General features: G+C 51.5%; 9 protein-coding genes across 9 annotated transcripts; 4 read left to right on the top strand and 5 right to left on the bottom strand.

The window, feature by feature from the left end:
* Positions 1-589: 589 nt before the first annotated feature.
* N7482_007038 (uncharacterized protein) lies at positions 590-1,960 on the bottom strand (the record flags this gene model as incomplete). Its single annotated transcript, XM_056689163.1, has 6 exons — positions 590-1,213; positions 1,274-1,424; positions 1,484-1,500; positions 1,552-1,605; positions 1,675-1,734; positions 1,790-1,960. 6 exons carry the CDS (start codon positions 1,958-1,960, stop codon positions 590-592), a joined length of 1,077 nt encoding a protein of 358 aa, XP_056541592.1.
* Positions 1,961-2,792: 832 nt separating this feature from the next.
* Positions 2,793-5,466, top strand: N7482_007037 (MKT1 family protein; the record flags this gene model as incomplete). The annotated part of the gene is made up of 7 exons (XM_056689162.1): positions 2,793-2,803; positions 2,849-3,446; positions 3,541-4,473; positions 4,527-4,773; positions 4,833-5,064; positions 5,129-5,321; positions 5,377-5,466. The coding sequence occupies 7 exons, from the start codon at positions 2,793-2,795 to the stop codon at positions 5,464-5,466; spliced, it is 2,304 nt and encodes a 767-aa protein (XP_056541591.1).
* A 479-nt stretch (positions 5,467-5,945) lies between these two features.
* Positions 5,946-7,118, top strand: N7482_007036 (protein disulfide isomerase family protein; the record flags this gene model as incomplete). Its single annotated transcript, XM_056689161.1, has 2 exons — positions 5,946-6,468; positions 6,541-7,118. The coding sequence occupies 2 exons, from the start codon at positions 5,946-5,948 to the stop codon at positions 7,116-7,118; spliced, it is 1,101 nt and encodes a 366-aa protein (XP_056541590.1).
* A 408-nt stretch (positions 7,119-7,526) lies between these two features.
* On the bottom strand, positions 7,527-7,907 carry N7482_007035 (heat shock factor-binding 1 family protein; the record flags this gene model as incomplete). The annotated part of the gene is made up of 3 exons (XM_056689160.1): positions 7,527-7,615; positions 7,700-7,796; positions 7,848-7,907. 3 exons carry the CDS (start codon positions 7,905-7,907, stop codon positions 7,527-7,529), a joined length of 246 nt encoding a protein of 81 aa, XP_056541589.1.
* Positions 7,908-8,156: 249 nt separating this feature from the next.
* N7482_007034 (EBP2 family rRNA-processing protein) lies at positions 8,157-9,301 on the top strand (the record flags this gene model as incomplete). Its single annotated transcript, XM_056689159.1, has 2 exons — positions 8,157-8,940; positions 9,018-9,301. The coding sequence occupies 2 exons, from the start codon at positions 8,157-8,159 to the stop codon at positions 9,299-9,301; spliced, it is 1,068 nt and encodes a 355-aa protein (XP_056541588.1).
* A 1,019-nt stretch (positions 9,302-10,320) lies between these two features.
* Positions 10,321-11,569, bottom strand: N7482_007033 (pseudouridine synthase PUS4; the record flags this gene model as incomplete). The annotated part of the gene is made up of 2 exons (XM_056689158.1): positions 10,321-11,483; positions 11,536-11,569. The coding sequence occupies 2 exons, from the start codon at positions 11,567-11,569 to the stop codon at positions 10,321-10,323; spliced, it is 1,197 nt and encodes a 398-aa protein (XP_056541587.1).
* A 284-nt stretch (positions 11,570-11,853) lies between these two features.
* N7482_007032 (uncharacterized protein) lies at positions 11,854-13,874 on the top strand (the record flags this gene model as incomplete). The annotated part of the gene is made up of 3 exons (XM_056689157.1): positions 11,854-12,055; positions 12,152-12,624; positions 12,684-13,874. 3 exons carry the CDS (start codon positions 11,854-11,856, stop codon positions 13,872-13,874), a joined length of 1,866 nt encoding a protein of 621 aa, XP_056541586.1.
* Positions 13,875-15,049: 1,175 nt separating this feature from the next.
* N7482_007031 (uncharacterized protein) lies at positions 15,050-15,642 on the bottom strand (the record flags this gene model as incomplete). Its single annotated transcript, XM_056689156.1, has 2 exons — positions 15,050-15,283; positions 15,562-15,642. 2 exons carry the CDS (start codon positions 15,640-15,642, stop codon positions 15,050-15,052), a joined length of 315 nt encoding a protein of 104 aa, XP_056541585.1.
* Positions 15,643-16,479: 837 nt separating this feature from the next.
* N7482_007030 (uncharacterized protein) lies at positions 16,480-16,977 on the bottom strand (the record flags this gene model as incomplete). The annotated part of the gene is made up of 1 exon (XM_056689155.1): positions 16,480-16,977. One exon carries the CDS (start codon positions 16,975-16,977, stop codon positions 16,480-16,482), a length of 498 nt encoding a protein of 165 aa, XP_056541584.1.
* Between the last annotated feature and the right edge of the window lie 2,294 nt (positions 16,978-19,271).

Here is a 19,271-nt window from a genome sequence, read left to right as displayed (position 1 = left end):
CCATCTCTTTTTCTCGTCTCTTCACACCACTCTTGCCTTGACCATCGTGACTTTTTTATTCATTTATTGCACTGACGTCGGGGCACCATCCATACCTTTGGGTCCCATGCCCTACATCCAAACTCACATATTCCACCAGCCTGTCATGAGTGTATATCTGTTTTACATCTTCATATTTGAATCCGGTTCTCTCCCCGAGTCCTCTGCCCCAGATCTACTACATGTCAACCGCCCGGGCTCACCCTGCGCTTCTTTACCTTCCCCTCATACCTAATTGTGCTATCACGAGTTTCCTATGTCCGTAGATGGGCAACATTATCGACACATCCGACCGCACCACTACGGTCCCTTGAAGCATTTTCTTTCTGCAGTCCCATCTATGATGCCGATTTACGTTTTTGGAGGATTCGATTGGTCTTGTCTATTTGCACTTTGCCTCCACGGCACCGGCGTTGTTCTTACACTCATTGGCACTGTTATTTCGAAATGAATGAACCCACTTGCATCTGATCTTGCCCTCTCTCGGAAGCATAAGCAGTATAACTTCGTAATTACATTCCTCTCCCCTGAAGCCTTACTTTCCTTCACCCTACTCATCCTTCGTAAACCCATATGTGGCTGCCAGCCTCGACTCCAAATGCTCCGCGGCCGTCAGCGGCCTCTTCCCAGGCTCCAGGCTCCCCGCACCACCCCCAAACCCAACCGCCCCATTTCCCTCTAACCCCGCCTTTCTCGCCCGATGTCCCGCCACAATCTCACTCGGCACAGGCACCAACTCCGTCGCATCAATAGGATGACAGAAGTATACAAGTGTATACCGGTCCTGCGGGTTCGGGCTGCGCTGCTCCGCCAGCGGAAATACCACACGGTGCACGGTCGACTTGAGCAGCCCGTCCGTCCAGTAGCTCAATAGGTCACCGATGTTGACCAAGATCGGTGGGAACGGGAATGCGTCTGGCTGGTTACCGGGGATGATGGGCACAGGCGCCCATGTTCCTTCTGGCGTGAGAATTTCCAGGCCCGGCTGTCCGGGCCTCTGAAAGAGGAGCGTGATGCTGCCGTAGTCGGAGTGGGCGCCTGCACGGACATCCTTGTCGTGCTTGTAGGATGCTGCTGCTGGCGAGAAGATGGATGGATAGTAAAGGTAGCGGAGGATGCTGCCTGTGGGTCCAGCGCTGGGGTCGTGGCGGGTAGTGAAGAAGTCCTCTGGCATCTATGGTGACGTGTTAATAATCGGGTATAGTGAGGGCCACGCCGGTGACTGGGTGCTGACCTCAAGACCCAGGGAGAGAAGATTCAGAATCCGGTTGCAGGTCTTGTTGCAGAGTTGGGCGAAGCCATAGATCTCTGACTCATGGGGTGAAAGAGATGCTGGCAAAGGCTGTTGGGCTTTTCCATCTTTGAAGTCACCAAAGTTCATAGCTCTGTAGTCATCGTTAGTCCGTACCGGCCATTGATCTACTATCCTTCTATGGACTCATACTCCTTGAAATCACCGGTCTAGGACATTGTTAGCCATGTCCATCGGTCCCGATGCGGTTCTCAACATACCCGTTGATGCTCGGGATCCAGGGTCTCTGTATGCATGCCAGACCAGCCGCGGTTCTAAAGGATACATCGGGTCAGTCTGAATCATCATCATTGTCAAGCTCTAGGTGGGAGGTATTCACAGACATTCGGCGTAATGCGGCAAGTCTCCTTCTCCGCTGTCGGAGACGCAAAGAACTTCTTCGACTATAGCGATAACATTAGCGTCTCATCTGCACCAAAAAGCACTAGCGATACATACAAGACCAAAAGCATGATCCACATCCTCAGTCACAAAATCTGTACCCTTGCTGTTCACATACAGGAAGCCATACTTGGCCGCAGCCTCGAGCATCGCCTTCCCCACGGCGGGGTCGTGGGGATTGGAGATGTCGATAACGGGGAGCTCAATGGGGGTCGCGGTATCTGCCATGTCGGCCAGCTGTCGATGCTTGGAGAAAGAGGGAATGTGGAGTGGGATGCGCAACGGTGCTGGAGAGGATACGATTATATAGATGGGGTTGCGCTAGGGAGATATCGGCCGTCTGAGCAAGAATGGGCCTATCGCGTAACTATCTGCCATATGGTGGCTCGACTAATCGAACCAAGCAGCGCTTTCCATGGGTGGATTCGGCGCACAGGCGAGATCCGACGTGCAGATTCAGACCCCGCCATGGCAGTTCCGTGTACACTGGTCATCCCCTTGGTTAGATAGCGGGACTCTGAAATTCATGTGCGTGCACTGGTGGGGGTCTAGAATATACTTAGGTTGGGATTGATACGTTTGAGACAGTCACTATGACGGATTACGACTAGACCAATTTTTATGCTATTCTTTATCTGTCTTTTTGTAAGAGAGACTAGCAAGAATAAGCTTCTCGATTCATTTGCTGCATGCGAGCAATTACCCAGAGGGTAGAAGGAAGCTTTGATGGGCCCACCGTGTGGTGGGAACAAGTAATTAGAACAGATCTAGCATGCTTGAAAAGACGACAGAAATCGATCATAAACAAGAAATCCCCAAAATAAAGTAAATTCGTCAACCGCCCTGGAGATAATGCGGGAAGGGGGTGTGCAGGTTGCTGCCAAAAAAAACAAAGGCCAGCTGCGCCTCCGCTTTCCCCCCCGTCATTTCGCAACTCATCGCGACCTCATCTCCCTCCGATCTGCCGCTTTTCCTTCCTTCCCCCACTCTCCTACCACGCTTCCTTTGGGCCTCAATGCTCGGCAGTTAGCCGTGCTTTCCGCCCGTCAGCTTCACAACCATGCCGAGTGAGTACCGTCGTGCCCGAGTTGACCTGCTCTTAGGTCGCTAACTTAGACCCTCTTCTACCTTAGTCCGTCCTCTCGATGAATGGGCTGTGGGCCGCACCCAGTCCCTCCCCCTCTCCGCTTTGAAGGGCGCAGTTGTCGGTCTCGATGCATCGCACTACATCCAACAACACCTGGTGAACCAGTCGACCCGGGAAGCCCTGCTGGGTGCTCTGGGCGGCTTTCCCTTTGCCTTGAAGGCCAACATCGAGAAGGAGCTGCAGACATTCAAGAGCCTGGGTGTTGGATGCATCTTCGTTTTCAATGGTCTAGACTTTGGCAAGAAAGACGAAAAGCCTCGCAACCAGTCCGCATCTGCGCGCTCCTTCGAGCAGGCCTGGGAGCTCTATGACCAGCAACAAGCTGACCAAGTCGTGGATGCCTTCAGCAATGCCGGTATGACAACCTTTTCTGCTTCAATGTCAGAGATCTGGTCCCCTTCTCTGCCGGCCAGGGTCATCTGTACCTGGCCGCCGATCTCCCCAATCGACGCTGACGATAATACCTCAGGGACCCCACCCCCGGAAACCCTCTATAAGTTCCTGCAGCGGATTCTCTCCCAGAATGGCGTCTCCTTCATGGTGGCACCCTATAGTGCGGCTGCGCAGGTAAGTTTCCGTTGAAAAAGCTGGCGACACGGCCCTGTCCCAAGACACCCTGTCCAAGGAGACCATGTGCAACTAACCCAGCGCATCTGAGCAGCTTGCTTACCTCGCTCGTGGCGCCAACCCCGTTATCGATGCCGTTTACGGACCCTCCGAAGCCCTTCTGTTCGACATCGATAAGCTTGTGACTCGTATTGAGACTGAGCCGGCACAATTTACCTGGCTCACGAAGCAGACTTGCCAGGAAGAGCTAGGCCGCCTGTCCAATGACCAATTCCTCGACTTTTGCCTGCTCCTCGGCTCCCCGTTCCTGCGTTCCTTCCCCCTCTTCGAGAACCCGGCCTTCCCCGGAAAGCTCCCTACGGTCCGCGATGCGCTGCCCATGTTTAATGCCGCTGGGAGGAGCGCCTTGACCCTGTGTGCTCAGTTTGAAGAAGAGCGTCGCATGCAGGAGCTTCAATACGCATCGCGGTACAAGCGGGCCTATATGATCGTGAAGCACCATGTGTATATCGCTATTGATGGACGTGTCGGTCCCATGGACCAGGAAACCACTTCCTCGGATATGCACGAGCTCATCGGCCAGCGCCTCCCCGAGGAGCTGTATTTCTACCTGTCCAAGGGCGTTTTAGGCCCAGACGTACCGAATTTCCTTACATCAGGCGAAGTGCGCGTTCCCCTTCCACTGGGTACAGAAGATTCTGAGGTCTTCCGTCAACTCGTGGGCGAAACTCTCACTCCGATCCGGACGCAGTCCATTGGTCTTCTGGCCAATTCCCTCCACAGATTCTACCAGACTAAAGTTATCACCATTCGCCCGTGGTTTGATGAAAGCTCAGAAGAGAGGCAGATCAACCTCAAGGGCCTCCCGTCGGTCAAGGAAACCATTCAAGCCTGGAAAATCCCCGGTGATCAACTCCCTGAGAGCGTTAAGCAGTTGCAGGCGCCTCGTGGGTCCTTCAAGTTCGCCCTTCAGAGCTTGAATAACTCTGACTTTGTGTCAAAGTCATTCGCCAACAGAGAGACTCCTGTATGTTTTCTTGGGTCGAAATCTTCACCCTCTCAGCTAACAATGCCCTACAGACCTTGTCATCGCAAGAGGATATACTTTCGAACGTTTCGTGGCGGTTCCTGCAACTACGTGGATACGTTGACGACAAGCACAAGCTAACTTCGTGGGGCAAGTGCCTAGAGCAAGCCCTCTCGGCTGTGGATCCTGCCGATAACCTAGAGGATGCTATTTTCCTTGCCATTGAGATGCTTCGTATGGATCTTCTCAACACTAAGCACTGGTTTTCACATGTATCTGGTGGCCCAATGAGAGGCTCAGGTAGGTGGCTATCAGATAGAGGATCCTTATTGCGAATTTTGACTGACCTGACATTGCAGAGGAGGACAAGACTTTCAACATGCTGGTATCTCGTGTGGCCTGCATCGCAAAGCTGCAGCATAAGGCTATCGGATATTCCGGCCCTTTGAGCCGGCAGCTCCTTTGCTACCGCTCTCTCATTTCCGAAGTGCGCTCTGCACTGAGGAATCTTGTTGAGGTGGTTCTGACTGGTCTGCTCCTCAGCGGCGATGCTGATCGGGACCGTAATGACTGGGTTGAGATGGGAATTAAGTATGTTTTCTCCCTGCTTGACTCAAAACGTATATTTTGAATATGATCTAACCGTTCTGACTAGGTTGCCTTTTATTGACGACAATGACTGCGGCCTCGGTATTGCCGTTCGCACCTACCTGGATGATCTTCCCCTCCAGGCGAACCCAACTTCGCCCGAGGCCCGCGCGGAGGTCAAGTCAAAGGGCAAGGAATGGTTCCAACACAGCGAGAGCTTCACCGGGAATCTGGATTTGGCTTTCAAGCTTTGGGATGCGGTAAGTGCCTGACTATTCTCTGGGGCCTTTTGCGCCGAGCTGATGTTGCATACAGGTCTACAAGGGAACGCAGAATGCGAGCAAGGAGTTCAAGGAGGCAAAGCTTTGGGAAGATGCCAACAAGTGGTTGGCGGAACGGCGATGAGAGATGAGAAGAGTCTCCTATGAAAGCTATATCGGTTATTGAAGTCGTCAGTGAGGAGAGTGTCGGCCCTATGTGTACGCAGATCGCACCTGAGTCTCATGTCTCTTATGACAGCTCAACTTGCATGGACAACTATTTGAGGATGTGATGTCGGCGGATTTCTCTATTGTATTACTATCTAGTAGTAAAGGAAAAGAAGCAAAATGCTCCAACGAGCATACGAAGAGCCAAAATACAACTAAACTAAAGATCGAAACGCGACTAGGTTGTGTCAAGCGGTCGCGCGGGCGTGGTGCACAACCCGCCGATGAGCTGCGGAGTGCAGAGGAACCACTTGGCCTCTTCGGGGGTGTTTTGTCATCAGCACCAAAAGACCAGAGACCTTGGGTGGACCTTTGCCATTCAATCCCCCCAATTTCCTCCAGGAAGCTGACATAAACTCAATCTTCCTTAATTAAATCAACAGAAAACCCATCAACATGGCTCGTCTGAGCTTCCTGCTGCTCGGCGCTCTCTCCGCGCTCAGCGGCTTTGCCACTGCCAGCTCCGCCGTTACGGACCTGATCCCCAGCAACTTCGACCAGGTCGTCCTGAAGTCGGGCAAGCCCGCTCTCGTCGAATTCTTCGCCCCTTGGTGCGGCCACTGCAAGACCCTTGCCCCTGTCTACGAGGAGCTCGCCTCTGCTTTCGCTTTCGCCGATGACAAGGTCACAGTCGGCAAGGTCGACGCCGATGAGCACCGTGAACTGGGCAAGCGCTTCGGCGTTCAGGGCTTCCCTACCCTGAAGTGGTTCGATGGCAAGAGTGATAAGCCGGAGGAGTATCAGGGTGGCCGTGACCTGGAGAGCTTGACCAAGTGGATTTCCGACAAGACTGGCATTAAGCCGCGCGGTGCCCAGAAGGAGCCCAGCAAGGTGGAGTTCCTGAACGACGCCACGTTCAAGACAACTGTTGGTGGAGATAAGGATGTCCTGGTTGCCTTCACTGCGCCGTGGTGTGGCCGTGAGTACCTCCTATATCTCGTTCTCTTTGTTCCTTCGCTGCTTTACTAACCACTGGCTCTTATCCATCCAGACTGCAAGACTCTCGCTCCTGTCTGGGAGACCCTCGCCAATGACTTCGCTCTCGAGACCGACATCGTGATCGCTAAAGTTGATGCCGAAGCTGAGAATGCTCGCGCCCTGGCCAAGGAGCAGGGCATCACTGGCTACCCTACCATTAAGTTCTTCCCCAAGGGATCGACCGAACCCGAGGCGTACTCTGGCACCCGCTCGGCGGAGGGCTTCACCGATTTCCTGAACGCTAAGACCGGTTCTAACCGCGCCGTTGGCGGTGGCCTGAACAGCAAGGCTGGTACTATTGCTGCGCTGGACAAGCTGGTGGCCGAGTACGTGCCCGCCCAGAAGTTCGAGCAGCTCGCCACCGAGGTCAAGAAGGCGGCCCAGGGTCTGCAGGACAAGTACGCGCAGTACTACGTCAAGGTTGCAGACAAGCTGAGCGAGAACCAGGAGTATGCCTCCAAGGAGCTGGCTCGCCTGGTCAAGGTGCTTGGCAAGGGCGGCTCTGCCCCCGAGAAGGTCGATGACCTTGTTTCGCGCAGCAACATCCTGCGCGCCTTCGCTGGCGAAAAGGAGCCGAAGGATGAGCTGTAAGCTCGTTTCATCCAGATTATTGAGCATGTTGGATTCTTGGAATTGGAGATAAACGGGTACTCTATGGGCCTAGTGATGAGTAGTGGAAACTATTGGCATGTTTTGCTGTATTGTATGAATTGAGAAACGTCAAATGGTGCCATGTGGGTTCTTTTGCTAGGACGCCTAGCTATCTGTATACGAGAATAGGTTCGTCAATTGAAGATATTCTATTCTTCTGAAAGATCTGTCTGCTTGAGACATAGGGTATCTTGGTAAAACATCAAAGGAAAGCCAAGGCTGTGAGACGGCGCAGGTGGTGCCGACCCGAGAGATAAAGATACGCGCAACATATACCAAAATGCAACGCTCAGTCGTCCATTCCACCCATACAATGCCATCTTGGGTACGCTTGGAAAGGCCGGATCTTTATTTAGTGGGAGTCGCGGACGCCGAGTTACTCCCCGATGCTGTCAGGGAGGCCTCCAGTTCGTCTAGGCGACGGGTCATATCATCCACTGCCAGGATGTCAGTCATGTATTGGATGGGTTGTGAGGCTATATGGTGGCTTGAGCGACCATGGCAATGTAAATTAAACACACATTTGCCAAACATTTCCTTCGAGACATTGTCAAATTTGCTTTGGAGCTGATCGAGGAGATCGTCAACCGCCGCGGTGAGTTGGCCTTGGGCATCGCTCTGAAATTGATCAGTGGGGAATTTGTTGAGAAATTGACGGCGCACACATACCGGCTGAGACAAGAATGACTCTCCAGCGGTCGTCTTCTCAGGAGAGGCTTCTTCGGCCATGGTGGGCAGCAGCTGGATTTGCGTATTGATCCCTCCGCGGAACAGGAGCAGGAGTAACTATGAAGCGGCCCTTCGATAAGGCCGGATCATCATGTTGTTCCGCCACCGACAAACGCTAACCCTGTTTAGTGCCTTATCGCAACGCTAACCGCATTTGGACCGATCCGAGTTCAAAAAAATCCCGTAGCATAATCCAGCTGCTTTTCACACCGTTGTTCCCAAACTCCAGTTCCCCGCAGATCAGTCACTATGGTCAAACGAAGCAAGCTCCTTCAGACACTCGATGCCCACCGGGGCCGGGATTACAATGCCGAGAAGCAGAAGAAGATGGTGAAGGCCGCTAACAAGCGCAAAGGCCTGAAGAAGACCGACACTAGCACAGAAGTCAGCAAGGAGCCCGAAGAAGAGGTTGCTGACTCTGAGGCTGAGGACGACGAGGAGGAGCAAGAGGAGGACGCTGTTGAGGATGCCGAGGAAGACAACGAAGAGGCCGAGGACGAAGATGACGAGGAAGAAGAAGAAGAGGAAGACATCCCGCTATCTGACCTGGAGGAGGACGAGCGCGAGGATGTTATCCCCCACCAGCGCCTCACCATCAATAACTCCGCCGCAATCAAGACCTCCCTCAAGCGCATCTCTTTCATCACCCAGAACACCCCCTTCTCTGAGCACAACTCGTTAGTGTCGCAAGAGCCGATTGAGGTGGAGGACCCCAATGACGATCTCAAACGCGAACTGGCTTTCTACAAGGTCTGCCAGGCTGCTGCTATTCAGGCCCGTGGTCTCCTCAAGAAGGAGGGCATCTCTTTCACCCGCCCCGGTGACTACTTCGCCGAGATGGTCAAGAATGATGAGCACATGAACTTGATTAAGAAGAAGCTGTACGAGGAGGCCGCGGGCAAGAAGGCCGCTGCTGAGGCACGCCGCCAACGTGATCTGAAGAAGTTCGGCAAGCAGGTGCAGGTCGCCAAGTTACAGCAGCGCGCCAAGGAGAAGCGCGATACCCTTGAGAAGATTACTGCCCTGAAGAAGAGTATGTCATTCTATTTCCGTCGCTTTACTCATTCTATGGTTACATGAAATAACCGCTAACTAATTGTTTCTGCACAGAGCGCAAGGCTGACTCCTCTGCTCCTACCGACGATGCCAATGATCTCTTCGATGTTGCCATCGAGGAGACTTCCAAGCCAGAGAAGCGCGGCCGCGAGGGCGGCGCCAACAAGCGCCAGAAGCGCGACCAGAAGTTTGGATTCGGCGGCAAGAAGCGCTTCACGAAGAGCAGTGATGCCGCATCCAGCGGTGACATGCGTGGCTTCTCCCAAAAGAAGATGAAGGCTGGTGCGTCGAAGCGGCCCGGCAAGAGCAAGCGGGCTGCTGCGAAGGGCCGGTCGTAAAGCTAGTCTATAAGACGCAAGCGGGCTGGTACTGAGAAGTACGTGGTATTGCGGAGGGAAATGATGGCGCACGGCGCAACCAAAATTCACCGGTGGACATCCACCATGGCTTTCTGTAATATCTAGATTTTTACCCTGCATCTGCACATGGTCAATTGAATTACCTTTTTACGGTCTGACTTTGAGCTTTCACCTATTGTGCTCTTAGCTATTAGAGCACCGAAAGCTCGTACGCATGGTGATCTGTACACTCTCTGGTTATATTGAACGGCCGACCAGAGACAAGGGCCTTGGCCGTTCTGCTGCGCCGACTTGGCGATGTTGCCAACTAGGAGACTGGTCAGATCAAATCAGATTAGATTCTCTAGATTCTCGTGCAGATCTTGAAATGCATCCCCTCCGCTCATCCCTGCATCTCGCTACGATTCTTTCCTGTACTCCTCAGGATCTATAGGCATCTTGTGAGGGCCGAGCAGAGACACTTGGCCGTCAGTCACCCGCAGTGGGTCGATGTACTTGCGCTCTGATCCGCTCCACAAGGCCAGCGCTAATTACGCCTTGAGACAGATTATGATCCGCGCGCTAGCTGCGCAGCTTCCTGAGCTTGTCCCTGAATGTCGAGGACCGTCTGGCACCAGTGGATCCGTCCTCGACAGGTCTTGAAGATAGTGTTGATGTCGTGCGCTGGGTATATTCGAATTTTGATCAAGATATGAGATGAGATCTCAGGCTTCCTCCAGGGACCATCCCAGTTCCCTATCAATACACAGCGGGGCTTCGTACTCGGCGGCATCTCCGCCGACGAATTGGTAGAAACATTGGGTTAAAGGTGTTACGGGCTTGCTGCATTAAATAGAGTCAATTTAGTGAGGATTAGTGCTCTTAGAGGGCACGGAGAGTGAACAGCTAGTCATGATAAAATATGGAAAGTTGTCTTTCGGCCTATATACAAACGCCTTCTATGAACCAAGGTACTTTTATACAACTTCCCTCCTTAACCTTATCCTCAGTTATCGAATCTATTGCTGTTCAGCTTTTGCCTTGGCCTCGGCCTCGGCCTTGGCCGCCCTCTTGCCCTCCCATTCTTCAAGGAACTTCTGTACTTTCGGGCCCCAGACCTCCTCGCCTTGCTCCAAATCCTTATATTCGAGGACATTCTCGGGTTGCAAGTCGAATTCGGCCTGGCGACTGCGGACAAGCGAGCTCATCAGACCACAGCTGCCGACAGCCTTGCCCAGATCGTGTGCCAAAGAACGAACATAAAATCCTGAAGTGACAGTCATATGGATTTTGACAGCCGCGGGTTGGGGACGAGGCTGGTCTGATTGCTTCGAAGGGGCCTCTGAGGTGGCGGGCTCGGTAGCAGCAGGTTCAGGCGCAGCAGGTTTAGGCGCAGCAGGTTGGGCTGTTCCATCCTCTGAGACCTTTTGCTTTTTGGCATCTTCCTGATCCTCCTCTTTCGGGGAGTCCGCCGTGGGAGGCGTCTTTCGCTTGGCTGATGAAGCGTTTTGATCCGCGGCTTCGCTTTCCACCGGCACCTCTGCGTCTTTGTCCAGAAGCTTCTCAGCAATAATCTTCTCGTCGCCAGTCATCTCCTCTTCGGGCCACTTAAAGTCGTGCGTGCCCGGCTCATACCACTCGACGATTTTCATCTCCAAGGTCTCGACAGGCCGGGATTTGATCTCGACGGGCGGCATTTTACCTTCCCGCGCGTACTCGTACAGCCTCTTTCCTTCCACTCTCAGCGCCGAGAAGATTGGAGGGCGCTGCATGATCTTCCCGCGGAATTGGTCCAGGGCCTTCTCAACTGCCTCCCGCGTGACATGCTCGTATGGGGCTCGGCGCACGATCTTACCGAGGCAGTCGTAGGTGTCTGTCTCGGCACCGAAGAGAACAACAGTCTCATAGGACTTCGTGCATCCCAGGAAGTCGTTGAGAGACTTGGTACCCTTACCCACGCCGGCGATCAGAACGCCTGTTGCGAGCGGGTCCAGCGTTCCGCCATGTCCAATCTTCACTTCGACCTTCTTGTTGCGGCGGCGTCGGTTCTGGAAACTGTTTTCTCGACTCCGCTGGTCAATCTCAGCCTGGATCCATGGCTTGAAAAGCTTTGAGGGGTTGAAATGGCGCTGGAGATCGCGGAGCACGTCGGCGGAGGTGATGCCCTGCGGCTTGTGAACGGCTGCGAAGTCAGTCGGGGACACTTCTTGGATCAAAAGTGGCGCACAACATACCGAAACAGCCTTCGAAGATCTTCTCTCCGGACATTGTGGTGCGGAACAGGCGGAAACCTCGTGGAAATTGCATCTGTCGCAGTTGCAGTTGCAGCCGGAAAAAAGCTCGAGCTGCGAGCAATGCGTAATCAATCGCGGTTTCGGGTGTATCGATAACGTATCGGTAACTTACGGGCCATCAATGGGCTCTCCTTCACTGTTGACGCCGCGAGCTTCCAACCTGCCCTCACGTTCTTCTCCCAGGAGGCCTCGAAATCGCATTCGACAACCCCTCTCCCTCGATCTCACCACCATGATCCGCCCGCAGCCATCGCAATCATGAGTGCCCGCGAAGACAACGTCCTCCGTCCTCTCGATCCCTCGATCACCGATGAAAATGACTGGCCGGAACTCGATCTGGTGGACGTGAAGGTCCTGCGGCCAGGGAAGATGCTATATGCGAATCTACTCGAGGCCGCAGAACAGAACCCTGTCCAGGTGATTGGCTGCTTGGAGCTTAAAGAGGACCAGGAGCACCTACGTGCGTATTCAATTACACGCCTATGCTGCTTATCGCAAAGCTGGTCTAATCAGTTCGAGATCGAGGTTTTGCTCACATCTGCTCTTTCTTCTCTAGTGCTCACACCCGATTCCCCTTCGAAACGTGTTATTATCGACGATGTCACCCACTACGCTTATGGCCAGACCGAAGACCGTAGTGTTGAGCTCTGGGTGGCCGGCAAGGCTGGCTGGTACAACATCTCCCCAGCCAAGGGCTACCTGCCGACGTTCAGTCGCATGGTCCAGGCTGTCGACATGCTATATTTCCTGATGGACCGACACCAGCATGGCAATAAGCAGCTCAATCCATCCTTCAAGAACCTGTGTGAGCAGGTGGGTTCCCATATCATTTCCTTGGCGGGTATCGTCCCAACTAACGTCGGCCAGTATGTCTTCCACACACACGGTGACTGTGAGACCAGAGAGCAGTCAGCTGAAGTGTTTGCGGAACATGCTCCATTTTTGCTCCGCTGCATGATTGAAGGAGATGCGGATGGTGTGGACTGGAAGAAGACCAATGTATTCGTTCACCTCCGTCGCCATTTTAGTGTGAGTTATTACATACTATCCTCATTTCTGTTAATGGAACTGATCTTACTCCCACGTAGGATGTCTATAACAAGCTTATAGAAGAGCGATCGCCCAAGTCTGATGACGAAGAAGCGCATGATGAGCCGGAAGTATCAACACCCCGGGATGATCCGGCTGCAATTGCGAAATCACAAATCGATGCTGTCTACCAAATGATAACGGAATTAAGAGAAGAAGGTCACTTAGCAAAGCGCCGGCTGCATCTTGATCTGTTGACGGAGCGCCTATCTGAGCGGTACTCGCTCAGCCGGGAGAATGCGACCAAGATTGTTGCCGCAAGAGCAAGCGCTGTTATCGAGCTGCTCGATGAAGAAGATACACCTGGCTTCAGATGGTCTCGCTATGTTATTCACCGAGAGCTCACACATGCTGCCAGCCAGAATAGCACCCTCTCACCCGCACTCCTTACACCTCTACAACCGATCGAAGACTCCAGCGACGATGAACACCTGGGCCACACTCAAAAGTCGGTCCTTCGTCCCAAGATGAATTCTGTTGTCTCTGGGAAGGTGATGGGCAAACGACACCGCAATCCAGTTTTCAACCAGGAGATCGTACGATCCGATGATAGTGATGATGAAGACGAAGACGAAGACGAGACTATGGAAGATGTTGACACGCCCAGCAAGACTCGCGGCCACGAGCTTATCCGAACCCCTCTTGCCACTGCAAAGTCTCGAGGCCGCTCCCTTCTTCCTAACTCCGGCTCCGCTGCTGCCTCTCTTTTGCAGAGCGTGCTTTTATCGGAGCCTCCCCAGACCACATCTGCGATTACCAACGTGAACGGAGATGTTCTCGCCTCCGACCCCCTTGCTGAGTTGAATAAAATATCAGATATATGGTCATGCCGCATGCCCGGATGTCCAAAGACAATCACGAGCAAGTGCAACCAGCGCAAGAAGGATATTGAGGCACATGCCCTAGAACATGACTGGGAAACTCAGATGCGAGTCGAGCTGGTAGAATCCGAGCGACGGATGCATACCACAATGCCTGTCAGCAACCTCATGCAGTACCTCATTAACCAGCACTATGGACAGATGCGCGCTGCGTTCCCCGAAGTATACCCGGAAAAGAAGGAGAATGTGGAAGGAAATGGGACCGCTGAACACCCTGAACATCCCCAGGATGAAGATTCAGTCCCTATGCACCAGAATCAGCGGTCCGCTGAAAAGCAGGATCATGGTGTGAACGGCCACACTACCTGAGATGATAGACTTGAACCTGGCCTCACGATCTTGATGCATGGACTCTGTAACGACGACACGCGACCATAAATGCCCGAAAGTTGGCTGGATAAGCTTGCTTTGCTATTGGAAAAGGTCATTCTCCCTTTGTTTTTGTTATTTTCTGGAGAAGCTTCAACCTGACGTATTACTTTCGCAGATACCGTACTTTTGTACTTTATGCTCCAGATGAAAGATTTGCCTTCGGGCTTCACGATTGAGTCTGTTCCGCCTGAACCCGTAGCGTGTAAGCTTGCAAGAAAAAGTTTGCCCAATGAACCCCCGAGAAATGTATGAATTTACCATTGGGTATCTAAGTAGAGATAGTTATACATCGGTTTATCTTTCCTAGAAGGTTGGGTACCATTCTCTTTTAGGAATCCGATCTCATTCAAATTTTCGTGGAGCAGTTCCCCAGGTCGAGGCGATTAGTTTAAGCTAATTTAGTGCAGCAAATTCATGTCACCACATAATAAGCGTGTTTCCGGAACATGCCTTGAAGGTCATAGGCAAATCGATCACACTGCTACGTACTAGAGACTGGCACCCTCCAGACTAACAGCCATCAGAAATAAGGCAAATCGTTTGCTGGCGTTTGAAATGCTTCCTTGTGCAACAGCATCTTATGAGAGGCAAAAATCGCACTGAGGGAATGTTCACCTACATATGTTATGGCGTTTCTCTCAGGGATATGTTTGCAACCTTGCCATCTCTTTCGCCAAGTGTCCCGGCAAAAGGCGTCATCCTTCTTAGGTAGTAGGTTCTGTTCACGCCGACAACATGGCCAGCCATCAAATCGGCCAAACAACGAAGAATGCGTGTCGGCAGATTAAGACCTTCCAACCGGCTCAGATACACCGAGGGCTGGGCGAAATAACTGTGACCTTGAATACTGCCTTGACAAAGTTGATTTCTCTAAAGACCTATAGGTACCTAGGTTTGTTCGGTTATCAACTTCTTGACGCTCATTGTGATTATTATACTGATATCGCTTGCCCTTGTTAAGCTATGTTGCTTCTAGGCGACATTTTCGTGTTCTTGTGACCGCCGGAAAGCTGACGAGATGAAATTTAGATTGGCCATCTAAACATGATTAATAGAGGGTTTAGCATTAAGATCATTTTCCGACTCTCCAAGGCGAAAGCCTGTACTACCTCTCAAAGTTCAATACACAAAACACCCACCAACTCGCACCGCTCCTGCAAACCATGGGTTGGGTTCTTCGTACAGATCCAATGAGCATTTACTGCATAAGCACTGATAACTCTATAGCCTTGCTGCGTGCCATTAACCGCTTGCACAACTAGAGTGAAGTTCTCAATATTGCCGATGCCGTAGCGGAAGCCAAATTCATAGTGGTTGTTGAGGCATCTGTTCATCGAAAGACCTGGCTGTATGTCGTTGGTGGTACTCCTAGATCTGGGTCAGTCTCGGCTTAACTGATCGGTATGATCTGAGAATTGGAAAGATGATTGTGGAAAGTGTTTGAAAAAAAATAGGGGACGGAATTGAGGATGAGAGGTAGGAGATAAGCCCAGCCAGGTGGGTAGAGAAAATACCACTTAAGGGTGCAATCATCATAGAGACCAGTAACGGAACTGTGCAGGGCAAATTGCAGTGAACCCGTGCCGTCATCTGCATGCTGGACATGGAAATCTCGAATCCTTACCGAGTCGGCACGCTCGGTCAGAATGGCGAGAGAGGTGCTGGCAACAGCAAATAGGGACAAAATAATAGTCCGGAACTTCATTGTGGACAGCTGTGATTAAATAAATGCAGCCAAAAGTGAATGTATGGCAAGAACAATTAATTATTAATGGGCGGCTCCGAATGATGTAGCGATGAAGTCAGTTCCCTTTTATACTTCCCTCCCAAAGCTAAATTGCGGAAAGCCTTGGCCGTATATCGGGAGACCGCGAGGTACTTCTGGGCACCCTTTAACGTAATTGCTTGTCTGTAGTTTATCGATCGGCTGAGCCATGGCACGGAGAAGCCCGTTACTGTCACATCGATGTTGTGGTGGTGCAGTGTTGCAGTCACTGCGGCACGCTGCCTTATCGGCGCTGTGTGGATTGCGAGAACGTGAAACAACATGGCATGCCCTGCGGACCGTACGGCTGAAGGCCAGAATGCCGGGATCAGGCATTCTGTCTCGTCTCTGGCTATTCCTATTCTAAGATTCGGCGGAGCACAAATTCGTGAGACAGCGAGAGGCCACTATAATTGAATATTTGGTGTGTATGCTGTTGCTATATATTCGGAAGTACGGAGGACATTTTACGTACTCGCCAACAGTGACACAATTACTATACGAGGGGCAAAAGCGGATCTTCAGATCAAAGCCAGCTACGGATGTATCAATGTCATGCCGTACGTCTTCCTCGTCTACCACAGTGTACCGGTAAATAGTGTACATAAGCGATAGATTCCACATTATTATTATCTGACAAATGCCATTGTATATGATCTAAACAAACGGGATCTTTTGCTTCATGATTTTTTGAGCGTCCATAACCCATAGTTTCAACCTATAAATAGATTAGCAACCCTCAATACATTGATAGTCACGATCAAGAAAACTTACTATCTAAGGTTTCTTGCACTCGAGGTACTTCTCGCCGCGCTTGCACGGCGAGTCAGCCAGGACCTTGCAGCACGTACTGCCAGCCTTGGACGAGCAGTCACCGGAGCCATCCGAAGAGACGGCGACGATCTGGCTACCGTCAGACAGCTGCTGACCGGCTTTGAAGGGAGAACGTCCGCAGTAGTCGTTGCCGTAGCCGTACTCGGATTTGATCCAGTCACAGCCCCAGCCGTGGTAGACGCAGTCGTAGTCGTCGGGGTTTACGGCACTAGCAGCGTCGGAAGAAGCAGCTGCCGAGACGGAAGCGTAGGACGAGGTGGGATTTGCGGACAGACGACTCCATGGGACCGAGCTAGGAGAAATAGAAATAGAGGGAATGGCGACGCTGGAAGTAACGGGGGTAGAGGTCGCCAGCGCTGAGGAAGAGAGCGAGGCCGACGAGGTCATCTGGGCCGAGGCCACGCTGGCGAGGAGAAGAGTAGAGCTAAGAGTGAGCTGCATTTTGATGTCAGAGTATATCGAGAAGTAGAAAATACAAAGCCGCGAGGGAGACGTTCAGTAGATAAAAGTCCAGGGAAGTGCGTACCCACTACGATGGTAATCACTCGTGCTGGACAATAGAAAGGCAAAGAGATCTGCACAATGTAAAATTAAGGGATAGGAGATCGAATTGACAGTAGTCCCTTTTCATGGCGATGTATGGAGCTGTACGGAGTACGGAGTACATACAGTCGCTTCAATACAGTAGTCTATGGGTGAAGGCTCCCCTTTGGAGTGTGGCCCCACTGGTCCCTAACGCCATGCGGTAATTGATCCCCCAAAGCTGAGGCGCGGATATACTCGGGACCCATTTTGATCGATTCGGGCCCTGGATCTAGTGATCGAACAGTTCGTTGAGATCGAAATCTAACATGATCGTCACGTCGGAAATTAACAGACCCCGTCACCGTACATGGTGTATAGAGCTACGTATCCCCACCGGTATTTCACCGAACCTCGAGGGACTCAAATAATAGGGGAAATAAGGGTCTTGCAATATTGTACATACAGTGGTGTTACTTTAGTTTGAAACCCTCCCATTTGATTATATAATTTTCTGCCACCCTTTCTGCCGCACTAAAACCTCGCATTCAATATTTACTAGTTAATAACTAGTATACCATCCACCGTTATCAACTACCTGCTTCACCCGGTTAGGCATCGTTATAGCTAAATTATCTAGTATAGAAAGATCTATCTCTGACCAAGCCTCTTGCGCAGCAGCGATCAAAAACGCCAAGGTTTCTTCGTTATCAGGCATACATTTAATCTCTGGATACATATCATAGATTTTAGCCTTAAGAAGCGCCCAAAGATTCTCAATTGGGTTAAGATCTGGCGAATATAGTGGCTAGGCTATCACTTCAAACGCTTATTCTTTAAGCCAGTCTCTTATAACGCGTGTAGTGTGAACAGGGGCGTTATCTTGTTAAAAAATAGCACCCTCGATACTATTTATTAATATTAGAAGCATACGTTGGTATAATTCGAGGATAACCTATCGATTAACACCTCCCCGAGGTGAATCTGGGTCTCCAAAGAGTAGTATAAGCCCTGAACGCCGACCAGATCCTAAGAAAGCAGCCTAAAACATCTGTTTAATACCCTTATGTACGGATATTGGGTCGACATCTCGTGCGGCGATTTGGTCGCATAGTCGGGTAAAGGTGTACTCGCGACGAGCCCCTTTACCTCTCTTAATCGTCGATTCATCGGTCCAAAAGATCTTTCTCTATTGATCTTCGGTATAGCCACGTACTCGTTCGGCCCATTCGAGACGTAATTGGGCGTGGGTTTCGGTAAGCTCCGGTCGCTGAAGCACAAGCCATTTTCGTCGATTCTCCTCACGAAGGAGTCTCCAAATCGATATTCGTTTAACCTTATTATCGACTGTTGCAAGGAGGTCGTCGTATTTGACTCGTGGGTTCTCATCGATAGCGTTAAGAAGCTTAGTTTTATCCTCTTCGTTAAGCTTCTTTGGTTGGCCAGATCGAGGGAGTGTCTCTTGGGTAGGCCCTCGTAGGCTAGATCTAGCCACCGTTGTCTTCATCGTGTTGATTGGAATATGAGGATAACGCTCGTTGATCTTTTTGTAGGTCCAGCCAATCGATTTAAGCTCAATAATCTTAATACGTTCGTAGGGGGCAAGTTGGTAGCCAGATCGTCGTGTAGTAATATTTGGGTGCCTAGTAGGCGCATCGTATTGCTGCCCTGTGCGAAGAGGAGGCATTTTTAGTGTCTGAATAGCTTCAAATTGCATAAAATAATAGGGGGGGGGGGGGGGGGGGGGGGGAGATGCGTTATACTAAGCGTATCGCAGCGCGTAGTCAGGGGCGGTTAGCCGAATGTAGTGGGCGGTAGGCTAAGGCGGTCAAAACGGAGGGTTTCAAACTAAAGTAACACCACTGTATGCCTGTGTCCTGTTTCCTGACGAAACCTATACACGGCCGATCAACTAGTCACATCGGTATAGTACCCACCCAAAACAGCAGTTGATGATCGTGCCACCTGGGCATTATACGATACGGGAAGCCGCTGGTGCCGTTTGACAAACCTGTAATGGGACTCTGTGTCAGGAATGGTTCTGCTGTCCACTCGAGGTTGCACATTGGGTAGTTTGGGAAATTGAGAGATTATTTTGGCTGTGTATAGTGCCGCTAGAGGTGCGCCATGCTCATGCAAATGGAGTACATTGAAAAATATGAGACATGGGATAACGTGGAGCCGCGCTAGGACAATGTCCGTAACGGTGTAGT

The sequence above is a fragment of the Penicillium canariense genome (assembly GCF_028826845.1).
Source record: "Penicillium canariense strain IBT 26290 chromosome Unknown utg000004l_segment0_segment0, whole genome shotgun sequence".
Classification (NCBI taxonomy): Eukaryota; Fungi; Ascomycota; class Eurotiomycetes; order Eurotiales; family Aspergillaceae; genus Penicillium; species Penicillium canariense.
The sequence above is the reverse complement of the archived record's forward strand: the minus strand, read 5'-3'. Positions and strand labels throughout refer to the sequence as shown.